Source organism: Macaca nemestrina, chromosome 2, assembly GCF_043159975.1.
Source record: "Macaca nemestrina isolate mMacNem1 chromosome 2, mMacNem.hap1, whole genome shotgun sequence".
In the NCBI taxonomy this organism is placed as follows: domain Eukaryota; kingdom Metazoa; phylum Chordata; class Mammalia; order Primates; family Cercopithecidae; genus Macaca; species Macaca nemestrina.
Genome location: NC_092126.1, coordinates 181,194,547 through 181,218,087, shown reverse-complemented (window position 1 = coordinate 181,218,087; position 23,541 = coordinate 181,194,547). Strand labels below are relative to the sequence as shown.

General features: G+C 36.4%; 1 protein-coding gene across 12 annotated transcripts in view; it reads left to right on the top strand.

Annotated features, from left to right (window-relative positions):
- The window catches only part of LOC105477512 (zona pellucida like domain containing 1), a 310,970-nt gene extending 295,673 nt beyond the window's left edge, over positions 1-15,297 (top strand). For all 12 annotated transcript variants that reach the window (XM_071092501.1, XM_071092504.1, XM_071092503.1 and 9 more), the window contains 5 exons: positions 125-205; positions 4,927-5,098; positions 6,351-6,459; positions 13,215-13,244; positions 13,664-15,297. In XM_071092501.1, coding sequence (XP_070948602.1) covers positions 125-205; positions 4,927-5,098; positions 6,351-6,459; positions 13,215-13,244; positions 13,664-13,839 — 568 coding nt within the window. In that variant the 3' untranslated portion in view covers positions 13,840-15,297. The remainder of the gene's footprint in view (positions 1-124; positions 206-4,926; positions 5,099-6,350; positions 6,460-13,214; positions 13,245-13,663) is intronic.
- Positions 15,298-23,541: the final 8,244 nt, after the last annotated feature.

Genomic DNA, 23,541 nt, shown 5'->3' with positions numbered 1-23,541 from the left:
ACAGGTAATAAACAATTATATTCCAAGAGATAATAATTTTGTCAATATTTACTTCCCTTGTATTAGTAACTAATACCCAAAAAGAAATTCTGACTCTAGATTATGTTTGCTTACATTCTTTCAGATGGAATGTTTTAATGGATTATTGCTATACAACTCCATCAGGAAACCCAAATGATGACATTCGATATGATCTCTTCCTTAGGTAAGACTTAGCTGTCTAAGTATTGTATTGATACCAATGACCCAGTTGTAGATAACTGAAATGGAAAATCTAAGTCAGATAAATTATAAATCACTAAGATAGCTTTTGAATTTCAAGTTTTACATTTTGAACTTTGAGTCCTTATAAAGCTGAAAGTTTAAAAGTTGAGAGAAGTTTTCAGCACAAAATGCTGATAAAGCTATTGTTGAATCAGAGTTTCAAGTAAGTTAGGTCCACCAAAGATATTTTATTCATGTTTAGGAGATATGGGAATATTTCACTGTCTTAGGAAAAGCATAGTTAGGACATTATTTGCAGGAAAAGAAATGCAATGGAGGTTACTATTTATCTGCAGCTAGACTGGCTCATATGTCAAAAGGAGAGTAAAATTAAAGTAATGGTCTGGATAATTTAGACCCCAAAATACTTTTGTTCATTTATCAGTATTTAGTATAAAGCTATAATATAACCTACCACTCCTTTTTTTTATTAGAGCCAATAACTTCATCCTCCTTCCCCAATAGACAGTGATAGAGTGAATGTAATATACATTTGGGGAAAGAGGACATTGATCATAAAACCATTCAATCATCCCAGTTCCTTTTCAGCATTTTTATCTGACAGCCGAACAGACTTGAGAGTAAAGCAATGTCTTCTAATCATGCTTATAAAGTGCAGTTGGCTCAGCTCACTGCAGCTTATTGACACATGATGGAAGTAATGTAATGGGAAACCAAAAGAATACACTTTATTGGCTAATCAAGGGTAAGATGACGTTCAGAGGGTATGGTCAAACTGTTACTCTAACATAGCCTATTTCTGGAAATGTTAATTTGGGCAACATTTTTGGGAAAAAATGTCAGTATGTATCAAAAGCCTTAAAAGTTTCATATTCTTTGATTCTAGCTTTACAAATTGGGAAATACATTTTAAAATATGTATGATGTTCTGGTCTATCAGTGATATTTACAATAGTAAAACATGGGAACGAATTATATATTCAGCCATAAGGAAATAGCTAGGTGAATGATGGACAACCAGTAAGTTGAGAGTCCATACAGGTATTACAATCATATAGAGTTATGTCTTAGATAGAAAAAAAATGGTTGGCTTTCTCTTACCTTCTCCCTTTTTATCTAATTGGTATTTCTATCTTTGAAAATAATTGATTCTTTAACATTTAAAGGTATTAAAATATCAAGGAAAAGGATCATAATATATAATTGTGTATATATAATGAACTTCATTTATATAACAGAAAAGACTGTAAGGAGAAACAGCAAGAGGCTCCCAGTGGTTATTTATGCTTGGTAGGGTTATGGATTTTTTTTCACATTTCTCTTATTTTCCCAAACTTCCATAATCCTCATATATTAATAATCTGGAATATGATCATCAGACTTCTTGTGTGAATATAGAAGCAGCTTAGTTCTGAATCTTTTCAGTTTTCGTATTGGAAACGATTCAGAGTGAAATGTATAAAGAAAAATAATTTCCCAAATGTCCTTTTGTGTGAATGTAGGAGGAAAAGAAAACCTAGAAATTCTAAAGGAAATGTTAGTGTTGATGAAAACAGTTAAGATCAAGAGAAAATGGTGTAGAAAGCAGTGTAGAAGAGGTGGTAAGGAAGGCAGGGAAGAAAAGTGGGTGCTGAGGGGTCCTAAGGGAGTCAGCTCCCAGAAGCAGCAGGAGAAATACTGCTGCTTTCCTAGAAGGAAAGCGCACTACTTTGAATGGAAACTGCTATCCCCCGGGCTGGGGAATCTGAAGAATGAAACAGTAGAGAATGCTCAGAGCCTCAGAAGTGGCAGATCTTAGAAAGTGCCCGCAAAAGCACACCTTCTAAAGGTGAAGGAATCACCTGGGAAGGCAGGGGCTCTGCCTTGGTGGCAAGGCTGGTGAATAAACCTCAGGAACCCAGAGCTGGTGGTAGAACCCGTGAATATCTTTTAAGCTCAGTCAGCTGCACAGTTCTGCTCTCTTCAAAGACAATTGTTATTGAAAAACAGAGGAGGGAGCCCTTGAGTTGGGGAAACCCTTTAGGAAGGTATTTACCATTCCACACTGCCTTAGGGGTCCTAAAAGTTTTAGCTTTAGGGAAATCCAACTCTTTCAAACTTGAATGATAAACAGATGCAGGTATTTCTTGCAGTATTCCAATATTCTACAGGAAAAATATCGAAAATGGCAGAAAAGAAATTTTAAAGATGAATTAAACTCACCAGAAAACTGTTGCCATGGAATATATAATATATACATTCCAACATTCATTTTTAAAAAGCAAAAAGCATCATGGTTATGAAGATAGAATTATGAGAACTTAGGTAAGTAAGGATAGGACAGTAAAAGTCATGGCTATGGAAATGTGAAAAGGAAACTGGGATAAGTGAAAATAAATGGAAATATAAAAAAATGTATGAGAGGAAGGGACACGTAATTAGAAGACATTCAAAAGGTGTGCAGATCACAGCAGAAACTGTGGGACATGGAAGATAAGTATAAGAAATACAAATAAAAATAAACAAATATAAAGGAAAATAAAAAGAGGAATAAGTAAGATAGAAATAAAAAGGTGAGAAAGGGAATTCAATATGTGTATAATATGCATAATTAGAATTGTCCACCCAAAAGTCAAAATAATAGAACACCATGTTTAAAAATATAATCCAGGAACACTTTCCTAAATTAAAAAAAAAATCTGTCATTGACATAATGAATTGATGCCCTGGATGAAATTGAAGATTTCATTAAGCGGAAACCAGGGGAAATATAAAAAGACATAGAAATACAATAAAAAATTAGAGATTTTACCTCTTAGAAAACTTACTTCTGGTGGCCAACAAGTAAGTAAGGAAGTCAGGATATAGGAAATCTAAATGACATAAGCAATAAGCTATATACAGAGAGACAACAATTCATAACAATATCAAAAACCAGGAAGTCCTCACCACTGGAAGTTATAAAACCCATAAATAAGACTTGTATCAAAAATGAAAATATGAATCAATGTTCTGGAAGAAGTTAAGAAAAAGTAGGTTCCTTGAAAAAATACGTTAATAGAGAATCACAAGCTAATCAAATCCAGAAAAAAAGGGATAAATGACAAATACAAAAAGATAAGAGGGGAATCAACATGGAAATGAGCAGAGTACGGTTCTATCAGATATCACAGTCAATAAAATGTCTACAATTATTAAAGGAATGTCATATTATGCAAGGCTAGCCACATAGACAAAAGTCACAGAACAGTAAACTGAGAAATAGATCCCCAAACATATAGGAATTTAGTGTAAGATGGAGTGTGGAACCACAAATCAGTGGGATAAGTAGATTTTTAAAAACAGTGTTGGACATGGATAATAGTAAGATAAAAGATAGTATTGGACCTATACTTCACTCAATACACCATAATAAAACCTAAATAGATTATTAATTTAAATGTAAAAGCTACAACTTTAAAAGTGGTAGAATAAAACAAGAGAAATACCTCAAAACTTTGGAGTAAGGAAACTCTTTTCAGTCTAAATCCTAGAAGCCACAAAATAACATATTGAAAATTTAACTACATAAAACTGTGAACACACACGCGCGCGCACACACACACACGCGCGCGTGCGCGCGCACGCACACGGAATGTCCAAAGCCAAATAACAAAGTGAAACAATTTGTAACTTATATAACAACCAGTAACCACTCTTCTTAACACATAAAAGAACTCATAAGAATCAGAAAGAAAATGGCCAACAACACAACAGAATTTGGTCAAAAGACATAAACCATTTTCAGATAAAGAAATGCAAATGACTATGAGATATGTGAAAATATACAAACTCATTAATTATAAGAAAAATATAAGTTAAAATTATAGGGTGATAGTTCATTTTTACTCTCAAATAGGGAATAATAAAAAGTTTTATCCATACATTTTGCTGATGTAGCTCTGGAGAAGTAAGCATTGTTTTCATCTATTGCTTGTGAAGTCCAAAATTGAACAATATTTATATAGGGCAATTTGACAATATCTATTAAATGATGTATTCTGATATATGGATGTATTCTGTAGATAATCCTGTACATGTTCAACATGATATATCATAAGGCTATTCATTATTACTTCATTTCAAAAAAGCAAAAGATTAAAAACAATGCATGTACATAAATAGGAAACTGATTAAATAAAGTCTGAAACACGTCCATGATGAAATACTATACAGCTGTGGAAGAAAATGAGGAAGCTCTCTAAATGTTGATACGAAAAGATCTCTAACACTGCTAAATCTTTAAAAGGCGAGGTACAACATAGCGTAGACAATATGCTATCACATGTTTAAGGAGGGAGGACAGTAAGAATACATTGCTTCAGTTTCTATTTTCATAAACCCTGGGAATGATGTGAAAATAAATGAGAATGAAAAGAAGTGAGATCGCCTCTGGCAGGTTTCTATATATTTTAAATTGTTTGGATTTTTGAACTATGTGAAAGTATAATTCTTCTAGCTATTATTGCAATCAGAAACTGATCTGTTTAAATTTTATGATCCAGGTTTTATTGTCATACCTGTTGAATTAGCTTATACTATGATTAAATGTCTGTAACGTGGCATGGTTCTGTTAGCTCTTAATGTAATGGCGGATCCTTAATACGGTAGAAATTAATTTACAAGTCTCAGTAGGTTGATACTTTCCAGTGATGTCCTGTTTTCACGTTCCCTAAAATTTAGCTGTGACAAGGATCCTCAGACCACTGTCATTGAGAATGGCCGAAGTCAGCGGGGCCGGTTTTCGTTTGAAGTGTTCCGATTTGTGAAACACAAGAATCAGAAAATGTCCACTGTCTTCTTGCACTGTGTTACCAAGCTCTGTAGAGCAGATGACTGTCCCTTCCTTATGCCGGTATGTTTTGAAGAACTTCATTCTAAGTTGTTGAATTGATCTAAGCTGAAAGTTTATCAAATGTCAGAAACTAATTTCTGCTTGGAAAGTGGATAGGTGTTAGGTCAAATAGTTTGAAGTAGGATTTATTCATTTATCTAGTAAAGGTCTGCTAAATATCCTACTTTGTGCCAAGCATTGTACTGGGGATACATAGATGAGGCATGCACAAATTCTGAATTTAATTAGATTATCTTTTAGGATCATGAGCTAGTCACAGAAGAAAGCAAGACAAAAATCTTATGGTGCAAAGGCAGACAAATATATGGTAGTAATAGGCGGTATTCACCATTGCAAGAGAGTTAAATCAGGAGAGGTTGAGAGGATTGGTGGAGATGAACTCCAGCTGTTACTTTGAAGTGGACTGAACCCCAAAGAACCAAAATCAAGACTGTGAGAGACACTGCTGGCCAAACGATGGTCAAAGACACAGACACATAAATTAGTGTGATCAGAGAGCTTCTAGTTCTTCAGGAGGGTTGTAGAGCAGAGTAGAGATGATTGGAAAACCCGGGGAGCGCACTGGGCTGGTGCTGGAAAGGTAGATTGTGGTCAGATGGTCGGGAAATCGCTGAGATTAAAGGCTAAAAAAGCAGTGAAAGGTGTGCATCTGAATTGCATACAGTCACCATTAAAATAAAGATCCATTTAGTAGTGAATTAAAAAATTCTATTCTGACTGGCTCTCTAGGGTCACATCATTATTAACCTGAGAAAAACGCAGGCCCCTTTTTAATTTGAAATACCATTAATATGTTTATATTTATGTTCAATTCATGCATAAATGGGAAGCTATTTCTTCATACTCATTGATCCCTTTGGACTAATAAGCAATGTCAGATAGGGGTAAATGGAGAGTCCACATTACCTTGAGTCCATGCTGACCAACATTTCCAGGAAGGATTTATTAAAGGCTTGAGAGAAATAAAAGTAGAAAAGTTTGATAAACACAGCACTTTTTCAAGAGAGCCACTGAGCTATGTAAATTAATGAGGCAGTGCACAATTACAGAGGGAGGAAATAAGAAATGTGGCCCAAGCCAGGGTAAGAAACACTGTAGCAGTTACATGCAAAGTAATTAAATAAATGCACAGAAGGAAATGAATAAAATTAAACATGTGGTATCTCTTCCAAAAGAATCTGCTTTCCAAATGGCCATAAAGAAACAATTCTGTGCCGGTGTGGAATTTCATTTGTTTTCATTAACACCTCAGATTTGCAGCCACAGAGAAAGGAGAGATGCTGGGAGGAGGACGACTTGGAGCTCCCAGAGCTCTTCTGGCAGTGCGGTGCTCTCTGCTGGTCCCATCATTACTCGGAGTGGTAAGTGTGCTCCTCCTTCTGTATGTAGTAATAGACGGTTCCAAAATGCCTCGTTACTTGGCTTCTAACAAGAGCTCAAAGTGGTTCCTAAACAGCACTAATTAACTGTGAGACAAGATAAACTGCTAAGCAACTTTAATTTCACAGTAGTTTTCCTGTTTACTCAACTTTCACACAAAGGGCAATATTGTCTTTACTACATTTCCTGTTTACACACACACACACACACACACACACACACACACACACACACACGAGTATGCCATGATGGACCTGTTTTTTTTGTTTTTTTTTTTTTTGAGACGGAGTCTTGCTGTGTTGTCCAGGCTGGGGTACAGTGATGTGATCTTGGCTCACTGCAGCCTCCACCTCCTAGGTTCAAGAGATTCTCCTGCCTCAGCCTCCCGAGTAGCTGAGATTACAGGCGCCTGCCACCACACCTGGCTAATTTTTGTATTTTTAGTAGAGATGGGGTTTCACCATATTGCTCAGGCTGGTCTCGAACTCCTGACTTCCTGATCCGCCCACCTCGGCCTCCCAAAATGCTGGGATTACAGGCGTGAGCCCGGCCCATGCTGGACGTGTGTAATCACCCCGTGAATACGCTTCACCCTCCTCTGCCCTGCTGTCACCCATGACTACTAATTTGAGTGGACTGCAGCCTCTAGCTCCCTTGCCCTCTAGTTTCTGGCTGGGCTTGACCAGTCGGTGGTGCTGTAAGCAGATGGGAGGGCACAGAAATTGTGGAGTCCACAGGGCTCCTCCTAGACAATTCTCTCCCTGTAACTACTCTGAAAACCCTCTCCTTGTCCCTTAACTCTCCTCGTCCCTTAACTCTCCTCTCTCTCGTGAATTTTCTACGTCTTTATAAATAGCCTATTAAACACTCCGTATATGGCCCAGTTTGAGTACCATTTGTTTCCTTTCAGAATTGTGCATATTACATACTCTCATCTACTGCATTCATTTGTGCTCATGAATTTATATGATCTAATGGACACAACTCTTTATAACTCTTTATAAACATATTCTCAGGTATACAAATATATGTGCATACATGTACCTACACACACACACACACACACACACACACACACACACACAGTAAATGGATGTAGATTTTGTAGGTTTAAGTCAGTGTGAATCCAAAGACTTCCGGAGTCCATTGGATAAAACAGAGATGTGGCATGAAAAACTCTGAAACTAAAGCCGGAAAAACAGGTTCTAGGTTTAGCTTTTGTTCTAACATGCCATGTGAGTAGAGGTTTTGTTTCATTTCTCTGGGCAAATGTTTCTTCATTTCTAAAGTAAAAGTTTTTAAAAAGTTTGAAAAGTTTTAAAATGTTTTTTTCATTTTAAAATAAAAGTTTAAAGATTTTTTTTCCTAACTCTTATCATTCTAAATTTTCTCCCAAAAAAGAGAATAATTCTGATTTGGATTATATGCTAATAATGTTTTCTCCATTTTATATTAGCCTTAATGCTGTTATTATGTTTCAGTTAAATTTTCGGTACCTTTTCTCCATGCTGCCCATCCCACAGTCAAAAGAAAGTTTTGCCTGAAATAGGCAAATCAGTAAAAAGTGGTTTTGGCCCAAAACATTCAGACAATTGTGTAGTCCTAACATTATTTAAAAACAAACCAATAGGCCCTTTCAATAATGCAGAGATATATTAAATATGAAATTTCAAACTTAGCCCGTACTCCCTGAAGATTTTTGGTATGTGCTCTGACTGGTTTAAAAATGACTGGTTTGGTCAGGCACGATGGCTTATGCCTGAAATCCCAGCATTTTGGGAGGCCGAGGCGGGTGGATTACCTGAGGTCAGGAGTTCAAGACCAGCCTGGTAACACGGTGAATTGCCATCTCTACTAAAAATACAGAAATTAGCCGGGTGTGGTGGCACACGCCTGTAATCACAGCTACTTGGGAGGCTGAGGCAGGAGAACTGCTTGAGCCAGGGAGGCGCAGGTTGCAGTGAGCCAAGATCGTGCCACTGCACTTCAACCTGGCCAACAGAGTGAAACTCTGTCTCAAAAATAAAATAAAATAAAATAAAATAAAATAAAATAAAAGACTGGTTTGTGGCTTGTGAAAGTCCCATTTTTGATCTCTATCTAGCTTTCAGAAGTGGCTCATAGAATTACATTGAATGGAAACTCAGTTCTTGCTGCCAATAATTAGGATTGCTTTTGGGTAGGCACAATAAAAGAGATTTTTATTTCCATGGAGCATATCTAGAGTCAGTTTGCTATAAGAAAAGAAATTTAAAAGTGATATTTCTTCTGTTCATCTTGGGTAGATGACTTTTCCTCCTTAATTACCGTCTTCCTTCTTGCCTATGCAGAACTAAGTATTACAGTTTTTAAATAATTTGTTAGCTGTATTCATCCATTCTAATGTTGCTAATAAAGAAACACCTGAGACTGCGTAATTTATAAAGAAAAAGAGATTTATGGGGTCACAGTTCCACATGGGTGGGGAGGCCTCACAATCATGGCAGAAGGCAAAAGAAGAGCAAAGGCATGTCTTACATGGTGGCAGGCAAGAGGGCATGTGCAGAGGAATTGCCCTTTATAAAACTGTGAGATCTCGTGAGACTTATTCACTATCATGAGAACAGCATGGGAAAAATCGACCCCATGATTCAATTACCTCCCATGACATGTGGGTATTATGGGAGCTATAATTCAAGATGAGATTTGGGTGGGTACACAAACCATATCATTAGTGTAAAATAATTTTTAAAATTCAAAAAAGATTCTAAGATCCCCCAAATCCCAGCAAAGATAAATAAGTAGAAGTCTCTAATTCTAACATAAGTAAACAGTTCTCTAGGTTTATAGGTTTCATCCATCCCATGTCCAGTTGCCACAAAGAGCTATCACAATGCCTCTGATGTCATGCCTGGATTTCTTTCCAATTTTCAACCAGTTTCCACCTCAAGAATGTCACTTATTGCCCAACATGCTAGAGTTGTCTCGGGATCACCTCCAGTTTCTCCATCGGCAGAGCCCCCAGAGGAGCACACTCACACTTTCAGAGTTCCCTTGAATCCTCTCTCATTCTCTCTGGAATTATTTTTAAATAATTTTGATACATTTTGGCATGGTCTTCTTTAGTCATCATGGTGGTCTCACTGCTTAGAGGAACATATATAAAAACGTTTACATTGTAATACTATGATACCCATGAAAAAATATATTTTTAAAAATTCTACATGAACACAGAACTCAGAACTCAAGCCCTATCCATCCATATGCAAATCCTATGTAAACTTCATGTTCAGCTTCATGACCAGAACTACCTTTTTTCCTTAGTTTCGCTTTATTTTTATCTTAGGTCAGCTAGAATTTATCTCTTCAGGTCCTGTGGCCAATTTTATATAGACAAGTCCAATTTCAGGCTTGATTTGCTCTCTTCAAAGCTCTCTGATTCTTGGAAGTTTTGCTCTGTTTGCTCATTGAACCACTCCTTGTCCCTAGACATCTAGCTTAGGTCAAGTTCAGTAAGTTGTTAAACCTCAGAACTCCTGTTTTGTTTTGCTTTTTAATGAAATCAAATCCATTCTGGATATTTTGTTTTACCCAGCATTGTTAATAGTTTTGTTACTTGACTTAGGAAAATCTTCACACCCTCATAATGCAACCCCTCAAGAGAAATTTCCTGAAGTGTTCTTATTTAAAACTTCAAAATGCTAAAGGTGCTTGGATAGGGGAGTGCTTATCAAAGGGTGCAATTCTGGAAATCTAAAGGCACCAACACCAGAAAACAATACCTAATTGTTTTGTTTAATTAAATTCCTGTGGAGAAACCCAAGCCATATTCTTGTTCAATTATTAGAGTAGTTAATAATTCACTTGAGCATGCTTGTTTAGTCTCTTCATGGGACTGGCACTCTTCTAGGAACTGGAAATACAACAGAGAACAGGCCACAGACTTTGTCCTTGGAGATCTTAGAGTTCAGAGGTAGAAACAGACTATTAACGAACATAACACTGTGGAAAGTAAAAAGGTCGGCGCTTATTAACTTGAAATGTGTGGTCTATTTTACTATATAGGTTATTAAAGTTTTTTAAAAAAATAGTTTTCTAGTGCTAAGAGAAAAAAAATTATTCTGCATATATCTTTCGTGGTCTTTTTATTATTATTATTATTTCAACTACTTACATGAGAAAGCAGAGAATGACAATTTATCTGCCACTTCTGGCTTTCAAATGACTGTGGCATTGCTGCTATCACCTTCCTCCTATAGGATTTCAAATAGATAAATATACTCTTGGAGACCCCCAAAAGTTTGGTATTCCAATCAGTTCTAATTCCAGAAGGCTTCAGGTGTTTCTTTTAGCATATATGTACGTGTGAAGACCAAGTGGGTTCGAGGAAAAAACAAGCTGTGGTGCGATAAAAGTCTCCTGAAAAAATGTCTACCTTCCCTTTCTTTTTTTTTTTTTTTTTTTTTTTTTTTGAGACGGAGTCTCGCTCTGCTCTGTCACCCAGGCTGGAGTGCAGTGGCGCGATCTCGGCTCACTGCAAGCTCCGCCTCCTGGGTTCACGCCATTCTCCTGCCTCAGGCTCCCGAGTAGCTGGGACTACAGGCGCCCGCCACCGCGCCCGGCTAATTTTTTGTATTTTTAGTAGAGACGCGGTTTCACTGTGGTCTCGATCTCCTGACCTTGTGATCCGCCCGCCTCGGCCTCCCAAAGTGCTGGGCTTTACAGTGCTTTGATGTTTTGTTTGTTTGTTTGCTTTGTTTGCAATAATACAAAAATTGGAGGCTACCAGAAATAGCAACTAGATAAAGCAATTCTCTCCACCTTTATCCACTATCAAATACAATTCCAAATAGTATTAGAATATCACAGATTTTGATTTCAACCACCTGCCAAAGGTAGTACGCTTTCATTTATTCAGAGTCCTGGAACCTGGATTTTGTCATTCCAGTCTCATTTGGAAAAGGGTGCGTCCTTTCCCCACACAGGGAGATTTTGTCCACAGCCAAGTCCTCATTAATGACACCTGAAATATTGCTTCTATAGAAGTGTTGGTGGTAATATGGGGAGTGAGGGGGACAGTCTGACTTTTGTTAACCTTAGGAGGCAGAAAATAGCAGAGAGGGCATCTAGTCATAGCACTTTTGTCTTATTTGGAACACTTATCAGAAAGGAACTTTCTATTTTTTAGTTGAAATATTTTAAAGCAATTAAGTGTGATTTCTAAAAAAGACAATAGCTTTCAAAAAGAAATTTTGTACCATTATATATTCTCCCCCTGTGTTCCAGTGAGGCAGCTCATCTTGGGAAAAGAGCACATGGATATTTTGGAAGAATTGCTCATAGTCCATTCATCCCATCTGTTTCCATGAGAAGCAAGTGTGATTATAAAGTAGTGTTGGTTAGAGATTAGGATTTTTCTGAATGTTGTATAATAAAAATGTGTGTTATTTTTCTTTTTGTCCTATAGCGATGCATTGCACCATTCAAAAGAGTGCTATGAATGAGTGCCGTATTAATTTTGAGCATTGTACTTCAGGATCAGACAGCATCGTTTCTGCCAAGATTCATGTGTCTGAAAAAAAAATGGTGTCAGATATTTTATAAATATCCCACCAGGTTCTCCCCTTACTTGTTTTAAATACTCATCCTAGAGTTTCATAGCTTGAGATATTCATCTTCATCACCAGAAATAGTTTTCATACTTGGCCAGTTTATATTATTTTAGGAAAAGGACTCTGAAACTGAGCTTTGTTTTAAGCATATGTTTACTCTGTCATAAAGGCTGTGACAGATGGAAATTTCTTTATCTGTAAAATGGGGGTAGCAATAATATCCAAACCATATGGCTTCTGTGAGAATGAAGTGTGATAATGTATGAAACAGCAGTTTATGAACTATGTAGTTTTATACACATATTGATTATAATAATATTTATATTCCAGAAATAAACAGTCAATTGCACCCATTATATGGTTCAAATAACAAACACAAATATTAAAACACAAATATGAAATTATTATTTCAAATATGAAATATGAGCTCATACAAGCTCAAGGGTTAATAGCAACATGATGACAAATTGGACAATAAAAATTGGGAAATCAAGTAATATGTTTATCATATCTATTATTGTATTTGGCAGAGAAAAGTCAAAAATCAACAGCTTCAATCTTTTACTTAACAGATGCAAATAAAACTGCAACTCAAGCTAAGTAGTCATGTTTTCCTTTCATATAGTTATTAAGTGTAAATTTATCTTCTTGGAACTTAAAGTGATGTGTTTGCAGATTATGTTGGACAAATTGGCAATACTTAAAATAGAGTGGCACTAAATAATGAATATTCTGTATAACAGAATAACAAATAGCAGGTTATAGGACCATAAAAAATGTAATAGCTGTTAACAATTACTGCCCCCACTAACCTGACTGGAGAGCTAATGATGAAACGAAGTTGGCAGGCAAGAAAACAACATAGTGTAGATTTTTTTCGATTACATTTGTATACCCAGGACAGGTGCAGAATGTGGGCTTGGGGAATAGAAAGATGATGAAATCCAGGACATATGAAACAGGGCATGGAAAAGCAGAATGATTTAGGAGGCCTTTCATTTTTGCCTTACTCAAGGAGATTATGGGTGGAAGTAAGAGGAGATATAGGTAAAAATGTAGGTACAAAGTAATTATTGATCAGAATAAACAAAGGTAAATATTTGGAGAGATGATGTCACTTCTCTTTTCCTGTTTTTTCCCCTCAGATGAGACTCCAACCAACAATTCACAACTTGGTAAGATAATTAACATATTTTGCTGTTTTTTTTTTTTTTTTTTTTTTTTTTACATTTTTGGTGATCAGTTACAAAGCTGTAATCATCTCAGTGTAATGAGCTTGAGTTTTCCAAGTTTGGTACATTTTAGATAACAGTTCACTGAGGGTTTTCAAGCTCATATGTGATCTATTGGTCAATTTTTATAGCATTTGATAGCTTTTTGGTATTTTTGGTTTTGGCGGCCCATGGGCAGCCTCTAAACCATACAATCCTTTGGTATTGGGTTGAATTACAGTCAAATAGATTGTAACACAATTCAGTGCCATGCTGCTATTCTATGAGATGCTGATGAAAGACGTTTTGCAGGTAAAATTGGGTTAAGGTGGGATAAATATTATATGGGGCCTTTACAACTGGGTGTGTTTCATTATTTGCAGGTTCTCCAAGTGTGCCTCCCTTCCAGCTGAACAGCATCACCAGTGCACTGATATCAGGAATGGTCATTCTGGGAGTTATGAGCTTTTCTCTTCTTCTGTGTTCACTGGCCCTTCTGCACAGGAAGGGACCCACCAGTTTAGTGTTGAATGGCATAAGAAACCCAGTCTTTGACTGACTGTAACAGGTGCCTCCTCTCTAGAGAAGGCTTCACTGACTAAACTATGTGTGACTGCAGTCAGTGTTCCATCTGAATTTCATGTCAGTCCACATTCAATATTTGTAGGTTTGATAAATTTCACAGTGTAGCTTGTCAGCGTAATGATAGTGAAAGAAGTTTATAATATTGCTATTGTCACTGATGTATGTGGCCAGCCGTACTTTTATGCCACCAATGAATATATTGACAATAAGTGAAAAATATTCAGGACTTAGCTCTTCCAGGATCAGTAATATTTCATTTTACGTCAGTTTGCTTTTGATTGTTGGTTAAAAGATAAAAGGTTGGAGTAGACAAAAAATGAAATGTGTTGCATTTCCCCCTTAAGCATTAAAGCCCAGTGCAGTGGCATTTAGATTTGCACATGTGGTCCTAGAATAAATGTTGCTTTTTGTTTTAATCCAGATATTCCCTGCTTCAGGATGTGTTTTAACTGGACTGGCCAATTTGGATACCTGAGATGTAACTACTCATTCTATGACCTCCTGTGTTTTTGGCTGATTTCCATGTCTGACAATACTCATTTTAAAAGAAACTCTTGGGACATATCTCTTAAACTGGGGCATCCTTTTGTATAGAAGATAGTGAAAATAGTTGTTAGCTTCCAAGTGTCCTAGTACTAAGTGTCCCTAGATCATTATTTGTTAGAATAGGAATGGCTGTGATCGGTTTTCTTCTTCTGGTTCACGTGAGAACATCAGCACATGTTAACTCTCCTCCCAGGTAAACAGTTCAACTGCTGTTGCAGCTGTGCTTCCAGCAGTGAGGTAACTATGCAAAGATTATTTTTAATTCAGGAATCATAACATGTGAAAACAAGCTGTAGTTGTGAAAAGAGAACATTATCATCAGCTCATAAACCTACTGTTCCTAGAAGGGTTTTGAACAGTTTAGATTCCCTTTTTCCTAAAACAAAAAGGAAACTTAGGTTAAGTGTCGTTTGCTGAACATTGTTGGAATCTACATTAAAAGATATTCTTTCCCCCCATATTTTTGGTGCCAGGCAATACAATTAATCAGGAGAGGGTTTCTTTTTAACGTATCTTCTTGTAGGTTTCATAATTGCCATGAATAAACAATATTTTCCTCTAATAGTAAACTGCAAGAAGCATTTGATCCTTTATCAGTTTTGCAGAAAAGCAAGTTTTAAGCAGCCCATGTTCTTACAAAGAAAACAACGTTCTCTTTGTTTAAGCTACCTATGCGCTGAACAAATAAAACAATTTAATAGCCAACCAAAACCCAGCATGTGAAGTCACTAGAAGTGCCATGTTAACTATAAGAAATTGCTGTAATCGCTAATTTCTATTCAACGTTGGTGACCCATTAGTCGGGACTTAATTTGTTATACTGCATGTGAATCATCAAGCAATATTAGATTGCTTCAAATGAAATGTCTACAATGTGAGTTAATAATTAAATTGGCCGGGCGCGGTGGCTCAAGCCTGTAATCCCAGCACTTTGGGAGGCCGAGACGGGCGGATCACGAGTTCAGGAGATCGAGACCATCCTGGCTAACACGATGAAACCCCGTCTCTACTAAAATACAAAAAAAAAAAAAATTAGCCGGGCGTGGTGGCGGGCGCCTGTACTCCCAGCTACTCGGGAGGCTGAGGCAGGAGAATGGCGTGAACCCGGGAGGCGGGGCTTGCAGTGAGCTGAGATCCGGCCACTGCACTCCAGCCTGGGCAACAGAGCTAGACTCCATCTCAAAAAAAAAAAAAAAAAAAAAAAAAAAAAAAATTAAATCAATCCTCGAGCTGAAAAACACTTTTTCTCCAATTTGCCTGAATATTTCAGGAGAAAGTATTTATATTGCAATAATTAGCTATATAATTGCATCAACTTTTTATTTCAAGGTGTAGACGCCAAGGGAAGTGGGATCTGGAAAGTCTCTGGATAATTTATTCACACACAAAAAATTTTAAATCACGTAAAAAGCCAGTCTACTCTTCCCTGTGTTACTGCAAAATAACTTTGAAGTGACTGTTCTGAACTTCATCTGTGTTAACATGATTAACTGACCATACTACTAATGTTACCCTATGTGTACAGGGATAGTATTGAAATATATTGGTAAATCTATTTCAGATACTTTAAGTGAATTGCCATTGATTCTAGGATTAAGTTCTGTGAATAGGACATTATATCATTTAAGCTGTTTTGTCAATTTGATTTTTATGCTTTTGGAACGGCCCCTGTTTCAGCTGTTGGCCTTTTCAATTCTATACTCCATTTTATAGAATCGAATAATGGACACATATCATTTGGGAAGCAACTTAAGTATCATATTTTTTTTTGCCACCCTTTCATCATAAAAGGAAGAATCAGAGTTATAATGAGATAAACCAAGCCTGTTTTTTACAACTTTGTTCTTATAAATCTGCAGTTATATGGAGTATTTAGTTATACTGAATTTTACAGTTATTATAGTGTGAAAAACCTTACAAAATATGTGCAAACATTTCTTCAGTTTTAATACCTCAAACTGTTTTTTGCACTTCAGGGGTAAGGTCTGATGACATGTAAAAGATGATCGTTTAATAAAATAATGGTTTAAAATGTTGACCTGTTTTTTTTTTTTTCCTCCTTCCTGCTCTCGACATCCTATTCCTACTTTCACAAATACAGAGGGTCTCCAACTTATGATGGTTACATTTACAATTTTTGACTTTAAGATGGGCTTATCAGGGCATTAAATGCATTGTTGACCTGTGATTTTTTTTTTTATTTATGATGAGTTTTTTGAGACATAACGCCATTGGAAATTGAGGAGCATCTGTATTGAGAAAGATTTAGTCTAAAATAAGCTGCCTAATGCAACAGGGAAGGCCAGTGATCTCTATATGTAGGTAAAGTCTGCCCTCTCAATACTGAGCCCTGTGCAGGGAGACACATTCTTAATATCAGCTAAAGGTAAGGAAGGACATTTTTCTTTGAGCATAAGCTCTAACAAAAATGGAAATTACAATTTTAAAAACTTTGGTAGGGACAGAAAAAAAAAACTGGAAAGACAAGGAGCTTGGTTTCTGCCTGGAATTTCACAGTCTCTCCTAAGTGCCAGCAGGATCTGTGTCGTGGGGGAGGGTTGGTAGGAAAGTGGCATAGTGTTGAGGCAAAATCCTTTTCCTGACCCAGGGATAATCCAATCTCACACAACTGGGCACTACCCGAAGCCCTAAGTATTGACAATTAGCTTTGGGAGCCTCACAAGACAGGATGGTTCATGAGGGGCATTGTCAGCTGTGGAAAATGTAAGGCCACTTTATGAAGCCTCACAGACAGTAAACTTCCAGAAGTTAGAATAGAGCAGAAGTTCGTGGGAGACCCTTTTTTGTGAACACGGGTCATGAACATAATATGAAGAATAGTTTGAAGAATTGCAACAGGATGGAGGGCCAGCACGCATTTATTTTGATTCCATATTTATAAGAAAAAGAGAAAGCTGATCATAGAGCAACTGCCTTTGGGAATGAGATTCTTCAATTATTTACAAGTGGGGAAACATTTAAAATAAAACAATCTAAACTCATAATTTAGAAAAAAAATTTAAAAATACTTGCATAGGAAACAAAACAAATATCAGAGTGAGCTGGAGTTGGTGTATCAGTCAGTGTTCCCCAGAGAAAAAGAATATATGATATTGGTATATATGTCACATATTATATATATTTAATAAGTATGTGTGTTATATAAGATATGTGTGTGTGTGTGTGTATATATATATATATATATATAGTATTTGTGTGTGTGTAACATAAGGAATTGGCTCACATAATTCTAGAGACTTAACAAGTCCTAAGAATAGAATTGCAGTTGGCAAGGTCGGGACCAAGGAAAGCTGATGGTGTAGTTCCAGTCCAAAAGCCGGTAGGCTTGAGGCCCTGGAAGAGTTGATGTTTCCATGCAATCCAAAGGCAGGAGAAACAAAAGTCCAACTTTGAAAGGCAGGTAGGCAGAAGGAAATCATTATTATTCACAGGAGGGCCAAACTGATTGGAGGTATCATACTGTTAAAAGGCTAAACTTCCTAATCAGTCCAGGAATATTAAGCAATTAATAAATAAAAGTGTTACAAAATCTGACAGTGCAATTGAAATGGTTTAAAACTATTTACTGTCTGGAGGTAAGGGTTCATGAATTGAGGGTCCTCTTTTATATTACCTGGATAATATTGATCAAATTGAAGAAAAACAGGGCCATGAGTAGGTGGGGAGTGATGAACTCTAAAGTTATACAAAATTATTCCTCGGCATCAAGAGAAACAGAGTACAAAGATACATGGCCAGGCGGTATTTATTGGACCCATATCCTACAGGGCTGGCATCGGGGATGCTGGTAGCCAAGGAGAAGAATAATGACATCAGCAGTGACAACAGGCTGGAAGCAGTAAAGAACATAAAACAGAGTAGCTGAGATAATAGGGGGCAAATGCAACAAGGGGCCGCTGGACTCTGGGAGAAGAGGCCGCTGCCACTTCTTAGGAGGAACTAGTTCTTTGGTGGGAGACAGAACGAGAATTATTGACAGCTGTTACCCACATTCCTCATGACAGCTGCCCGTCCTGCAGAAGTTCAAAGGTAAGTGAAAATTGAATTAAAAAGTTATATATTTATGTTTGTGAGGATATCTTGCCTGACAGCTTATTGGCAAATGCAGTCTCTGAAAATTTGAATAACACAAGAAAACTGAAATAGCCTTAATTAATGCCACATTTTGCTGAGATATCCAGAAGAGGATTAGTTTGGGGGCTTCTGCTCATGTGGACTAGACATAACCTTTAGAAATCTCTGCTCAGTAATCTTCATTTATAAAATGCTTTGTATTCTTGGCAAAGTGAAATTGAGAACTCAGATTGTTATCTGCTTAGTTCAAATCTCCAATTCCTCTTTGCCTCAAGTATCTGGATATTTCCTTTTTTATTTAAATTGCCAACATAATTACTTCAATTTTCTCTTCCATTTTCTGTGTAGAAAGGAGCAGTGCTAATCATTACATGGAGCTTTAGTCAAAGGCAACGGGACCCAAATTTTGAGGTTAGTTTTCACCAGGAGCATAGCTGCGTTAGCATTGCCCAGAGCAAAATCCATTACTGAATAATCCTGCTGGTTTAACTGATCAACTAACACTAGAAGATCTTGGGAGAGCTGTGGTTTGACAATTTCATGCAACCCTGACTCAGAGTTATACAGGTCCTGAAGCTATTTCTTCTCCTGTATGTAGTTTTGTAAATTATTTATTTATTTTTATAGTAGGGAACAATTGGCTAAACTGAAAAATTACTCCAGAGGAAATATAGTTGTGTTTAGCAATTATTGATGACTTGGAAATTTGAACTTATTTATTTAAAAGCTCTCATTTTGCTAATGTATGTTTTGTGACTGATAAAATGAGATGGTAGGAAATGATGTAGGGTTCTCATTGTAAAGAAAATGGAACCCAATAATTTCTTCTGAATCCTGTAAAGATAAGACATAGGTGCTTCTTTGGTATCTCATCTCACTCTATAAATACAATGTGGAACAAAGGCAATTCACTAACGCTCACTAAAAATTTTAATACAGGCTGGGTATGGTGGCTTATGCCTGTAATCCCAGAGCTTTGGGAGTCCAAGGTGGGCAGATTGTTTGAGCCCAGGAGTTCAAGATCAGCCTGGTCATAGTGAAACCCTGTCTCTACTTAAAAAATTTAAAAATTTAAAAATTAAAAGAAAAACTGTAATGCTTTCTTTCTACCTTGTCAATGGATATCTATTGAGAGTTTCTCTTATTTCACAAATTAATCATCAACATGGACGATTCGTGCCTCTAAGACTTTATCAGAAACTCTTTTGAAAGTTGCCATGAATATTGTGATTAAACCAGTAGGACCTATGGTTATTTTTACAAAGATATGCCAGGCTGAAGAAGTGTGCACACATTTGGCCTTGGATTCATAGCTAGATGTGTAAAGAACTTTGCCTGTTTACCATTGCAGTGGTTTCCAGATCCATGTGGCTCACTCCCCGAGGAGGTATTTCCACAGACCCATAGGAATTCTCCTCAAACTTGTCTTCCATAATTTCTATAATTTTCTTCTCTTTCTGATTCCTGAAACGTTCAAACTTATAGAAAACTGCAGACAGCAATGTAACAACCACAGAAGTTTTATCATCTTGGATTAACAAATATGCACATATTTTTTAATTGTTTCAGATCTATAAAAAAAATTTTCATGTAAGTTGAAGTCCATTTTGTCCTCCTCTCTACTCTATTTCTTTTAACTGTCTGTCCAGAGGGATCATTGTCAGTAAGTTGCATGCTTTCTTTCCATCCATTTAAAAAATGATTACTACATGTGGATATTTTTCGAACAACAGAGTTTTAATGTTATCATATTTTATACTTTCTTATCACACTATGTTTTCTTTTACATGCTGATTTTTGAAGTCAACAGCATGTTACTGAAATCTCTTTATCTTGAGACAGATCAGTTTCATGACATCTTTACATTCCTGCCTCAATAACTTCCGGCTTCAATTATGTTCCAACAATTATTACTTTGTGTATCTTGTAAGAAAGTCCTTTTCTCTCCTTCTCCCCTCTTTGGCCTTCAGAATTGCCTTGGCTCTTTTTGCATCTTACTTTTATTCAAAGCTGATATAAGAAAAATTATGTTAAAACTTTGATTGGAATTTCATTGAAGTTGTAGATTAATGGGGAAAAATTGCCACATTTTTGATACTGAGGGATTTTTCCATCATCAATCTTGTTTTATGGATCCATTTATTCAAGTCTTCCTGCAATACCTTCAATTGAGTCTAGTACTTTCTCTATAAAAGTTCATAATATAAAACTTTTGTTACAGTTATTTGTAGGTGTCATAGGTTTTGGCAGCTATTGTAAATGAAATCTTTCTAGGAACTAAACTTTCTAATTACATATTGCTGCTGTATACAATGTTAGTGATTTTGTTTTTATATTTTATTTACCACTATTGACAGAGTATCAAGTTTGTATTATGACCCTCTGGCTGTGGATTCCCTCAGACCTGTTCAGGGCACCCAAAGTCCACAATGAGGCCCTGGAGCCAAACGCTTTCATTCAAAGTACCCTTTATTTTTCTCAGCAACATCCTTGGAATTTTTTTTTTTTTTTTTTTTTTTTTTTTTCCACAGAGTCTTGCTCTGTCGCCCAAGCTGGAGTGCACAATCTCAGCTCACTGCAAACTATGCCTCCTGGGTAAAGTGATTCTCATGCCTCAGTCTCCTGAGCAGGTAGGATTACGGGCCTATGCCACCATGCCTGGCTAACTTTTGTATTTATAGTAGAGATGAGGTTTCACCATGTTGGTTAGGCTGGTCCCGAACTCCTGACTCAGGCAATCCACCCATCTCGGCCTCCCAAAGTGCAGGGATTACAGGCCTGAGCCACTGTGCCCAGTCCGTATTTTTTATTTAATCACATTTTATTATCTTTGTCTCTTATGTGAAGGTTTCTCCAAAGGGCTTTTTGGACACTAACACTACTAAATAGTGTTAGTCATTCAGGGAAGTATTCTGTGTCATGGGGAACTTCTGGAAGTGTTATTAGCCCAAGGCTAGTTCTGAAAGTCAAACTCTGCCTGGCAGAAGTAGGTGAATGACAATGATCAAAGGACATTGATTTTTGTCAGCTCCTGCATAAGTCATAAATGTGATATTTGTGGATGCATTTGGTAAATTCATACATGTTGATTGTTATTATATTTTTTCATCAAACTTACCTTATGTTTTAAAATTTGCTTTTGGAGGTGGGTATTAGTGTACCATGAGCCAATGAGGAAAGTTACATGCTGCATATGCTGTCCCTTAGCACTCATTCCAAGCCAAGTGATGGACAGGGATGAGGAGTTCCATAGGGAAAGAGTCCCCGCACTAGTGTCACTTAAGGTACTAAGATTAGCCATCTGTCTCTTCTAATGAGGAAAGCAATGTTGGAATAGAGGACAGGCACATCAAAGGTTATGGCCAGGGTTGGACTTCTCAGCCCAAGTTTACTGAGGGAACAGATAAAGCAACAAAGTTGGGAAGTAACAGACTGGGCCACTAGGTGCCCAATAGTGATGCTGGTGAGTGTTTGACTCATTGTGTATGGTTTATTTAATGCCTACATGATGGTGACTCTTGTTCCCTCATTTTAATCTCTTCAGGTTGATAGGACATGGGGAAATACTAAAAGGCTGGTTGCCTTTATGTACTTTTATCTAGAGGTAGTCACTTACAAATCACTCGTTTTTTTTCAGTTTGTAAGATAAATTTTCCAAGTTGTTAAAAGTTATATTGCTTTTCCCATAGATTGTCAAAGAACGGTTACGGTTACATTAAAGTTCTGAATTTCCTGACCTCTTTGAGAGATAAAGGAACTGTAAATAAATTACACTGTATTTCTCTTAAAAGCCTTATCTTAGGGGATTAGTAACAATATCACATTTTTCAGAAGCCTTGGGGCAATAAAATCTCCTTAGTGTAATTGAAATCTAAGTACTTATCTACTAGAGAATTATATATTTCAACAGCTTTTAAAAAATTATGTTGCACTCTTAAAAGAAATCTGCATTTTAAAATTTATATTAAATCTTTTTATTCTAAGGCAAATAAGGCAATATCTACATATAGTTTAATTTGATCTCATAATTTTTTGCATATTAGATTTTTTAAGAAAAATTATGAATTATAATTGAATCATCTAGCTTTTCCTGTTATGTATTATTTTAATCTATATGTAATAGGGGAAAACTAAGAAGAAGGGAATAGTTACTACTTGTAGATACTTTTTATATCTAATACATATTGTAACAACTTCATGAAGTAGATGATATTTTCCTAATTTACTTAGAAAACTTTCAGTCATATTTTATTTGAATATATTGGAGGTGTAATATGCCTTCTAAGTTTTATTAATTAGTTAGTTCACCTTTTGTAGTCATTGTTCTTTTAATGTTTTAATTGTTTCCCTTGACTAAGTTCTCATTCACCACTTGGGATGTGAGAGAAATGGAGAGAATAAAGAACTCCAGTTTACAGAGTTGATCAAAGTTCCTTGTATATTAATAGGTGTGTGTTAGTGTGTGTGAAAGATAAAGGTTGAAGAACTGAACATTGATTACAGGGAAATTCGCTAGTATTAATATAGTTTTATAGATATTGTACCATTAGTAGACAGCTGAGTAAACTAATAACAACTTGATTTAGCTGTTTAGTAAAATTTTAAATATTATAGATAGAGTTAATTTGTGTTAGATTACTTGATTATTAGTTTCATGTCATTTTAAGGTACACATTTTTGTATTGGTTAGAATCACAGTCCATTGCAAGTAAAAGAGATGCTGTTGTCTTTTGCTGCCGTTGCTTTTGGTGTTTTAGACATGAAGTCTTTGCCCATGCCTATGTCCTGAATGGTACTACCTAGGTTTTCCTCTAGGGTTTTTATGGTATTAGGTCTCATTTAAGTCTCTAATCCATCTTGAATTAATATTCGTATAAGGAGTAAGGAAAGGATCCAGTTTCAGCTTTCTACTTATGGCTAGCCAATTTTCCCAGCACCATTTATTAAATAGGGAATCCTTTCCCCATGTCTTGTTTCTCTCAGGTTTGTCAAAGATCAGATGGCTGTAGATGTGTGGTATTATTTCTGAGGACTC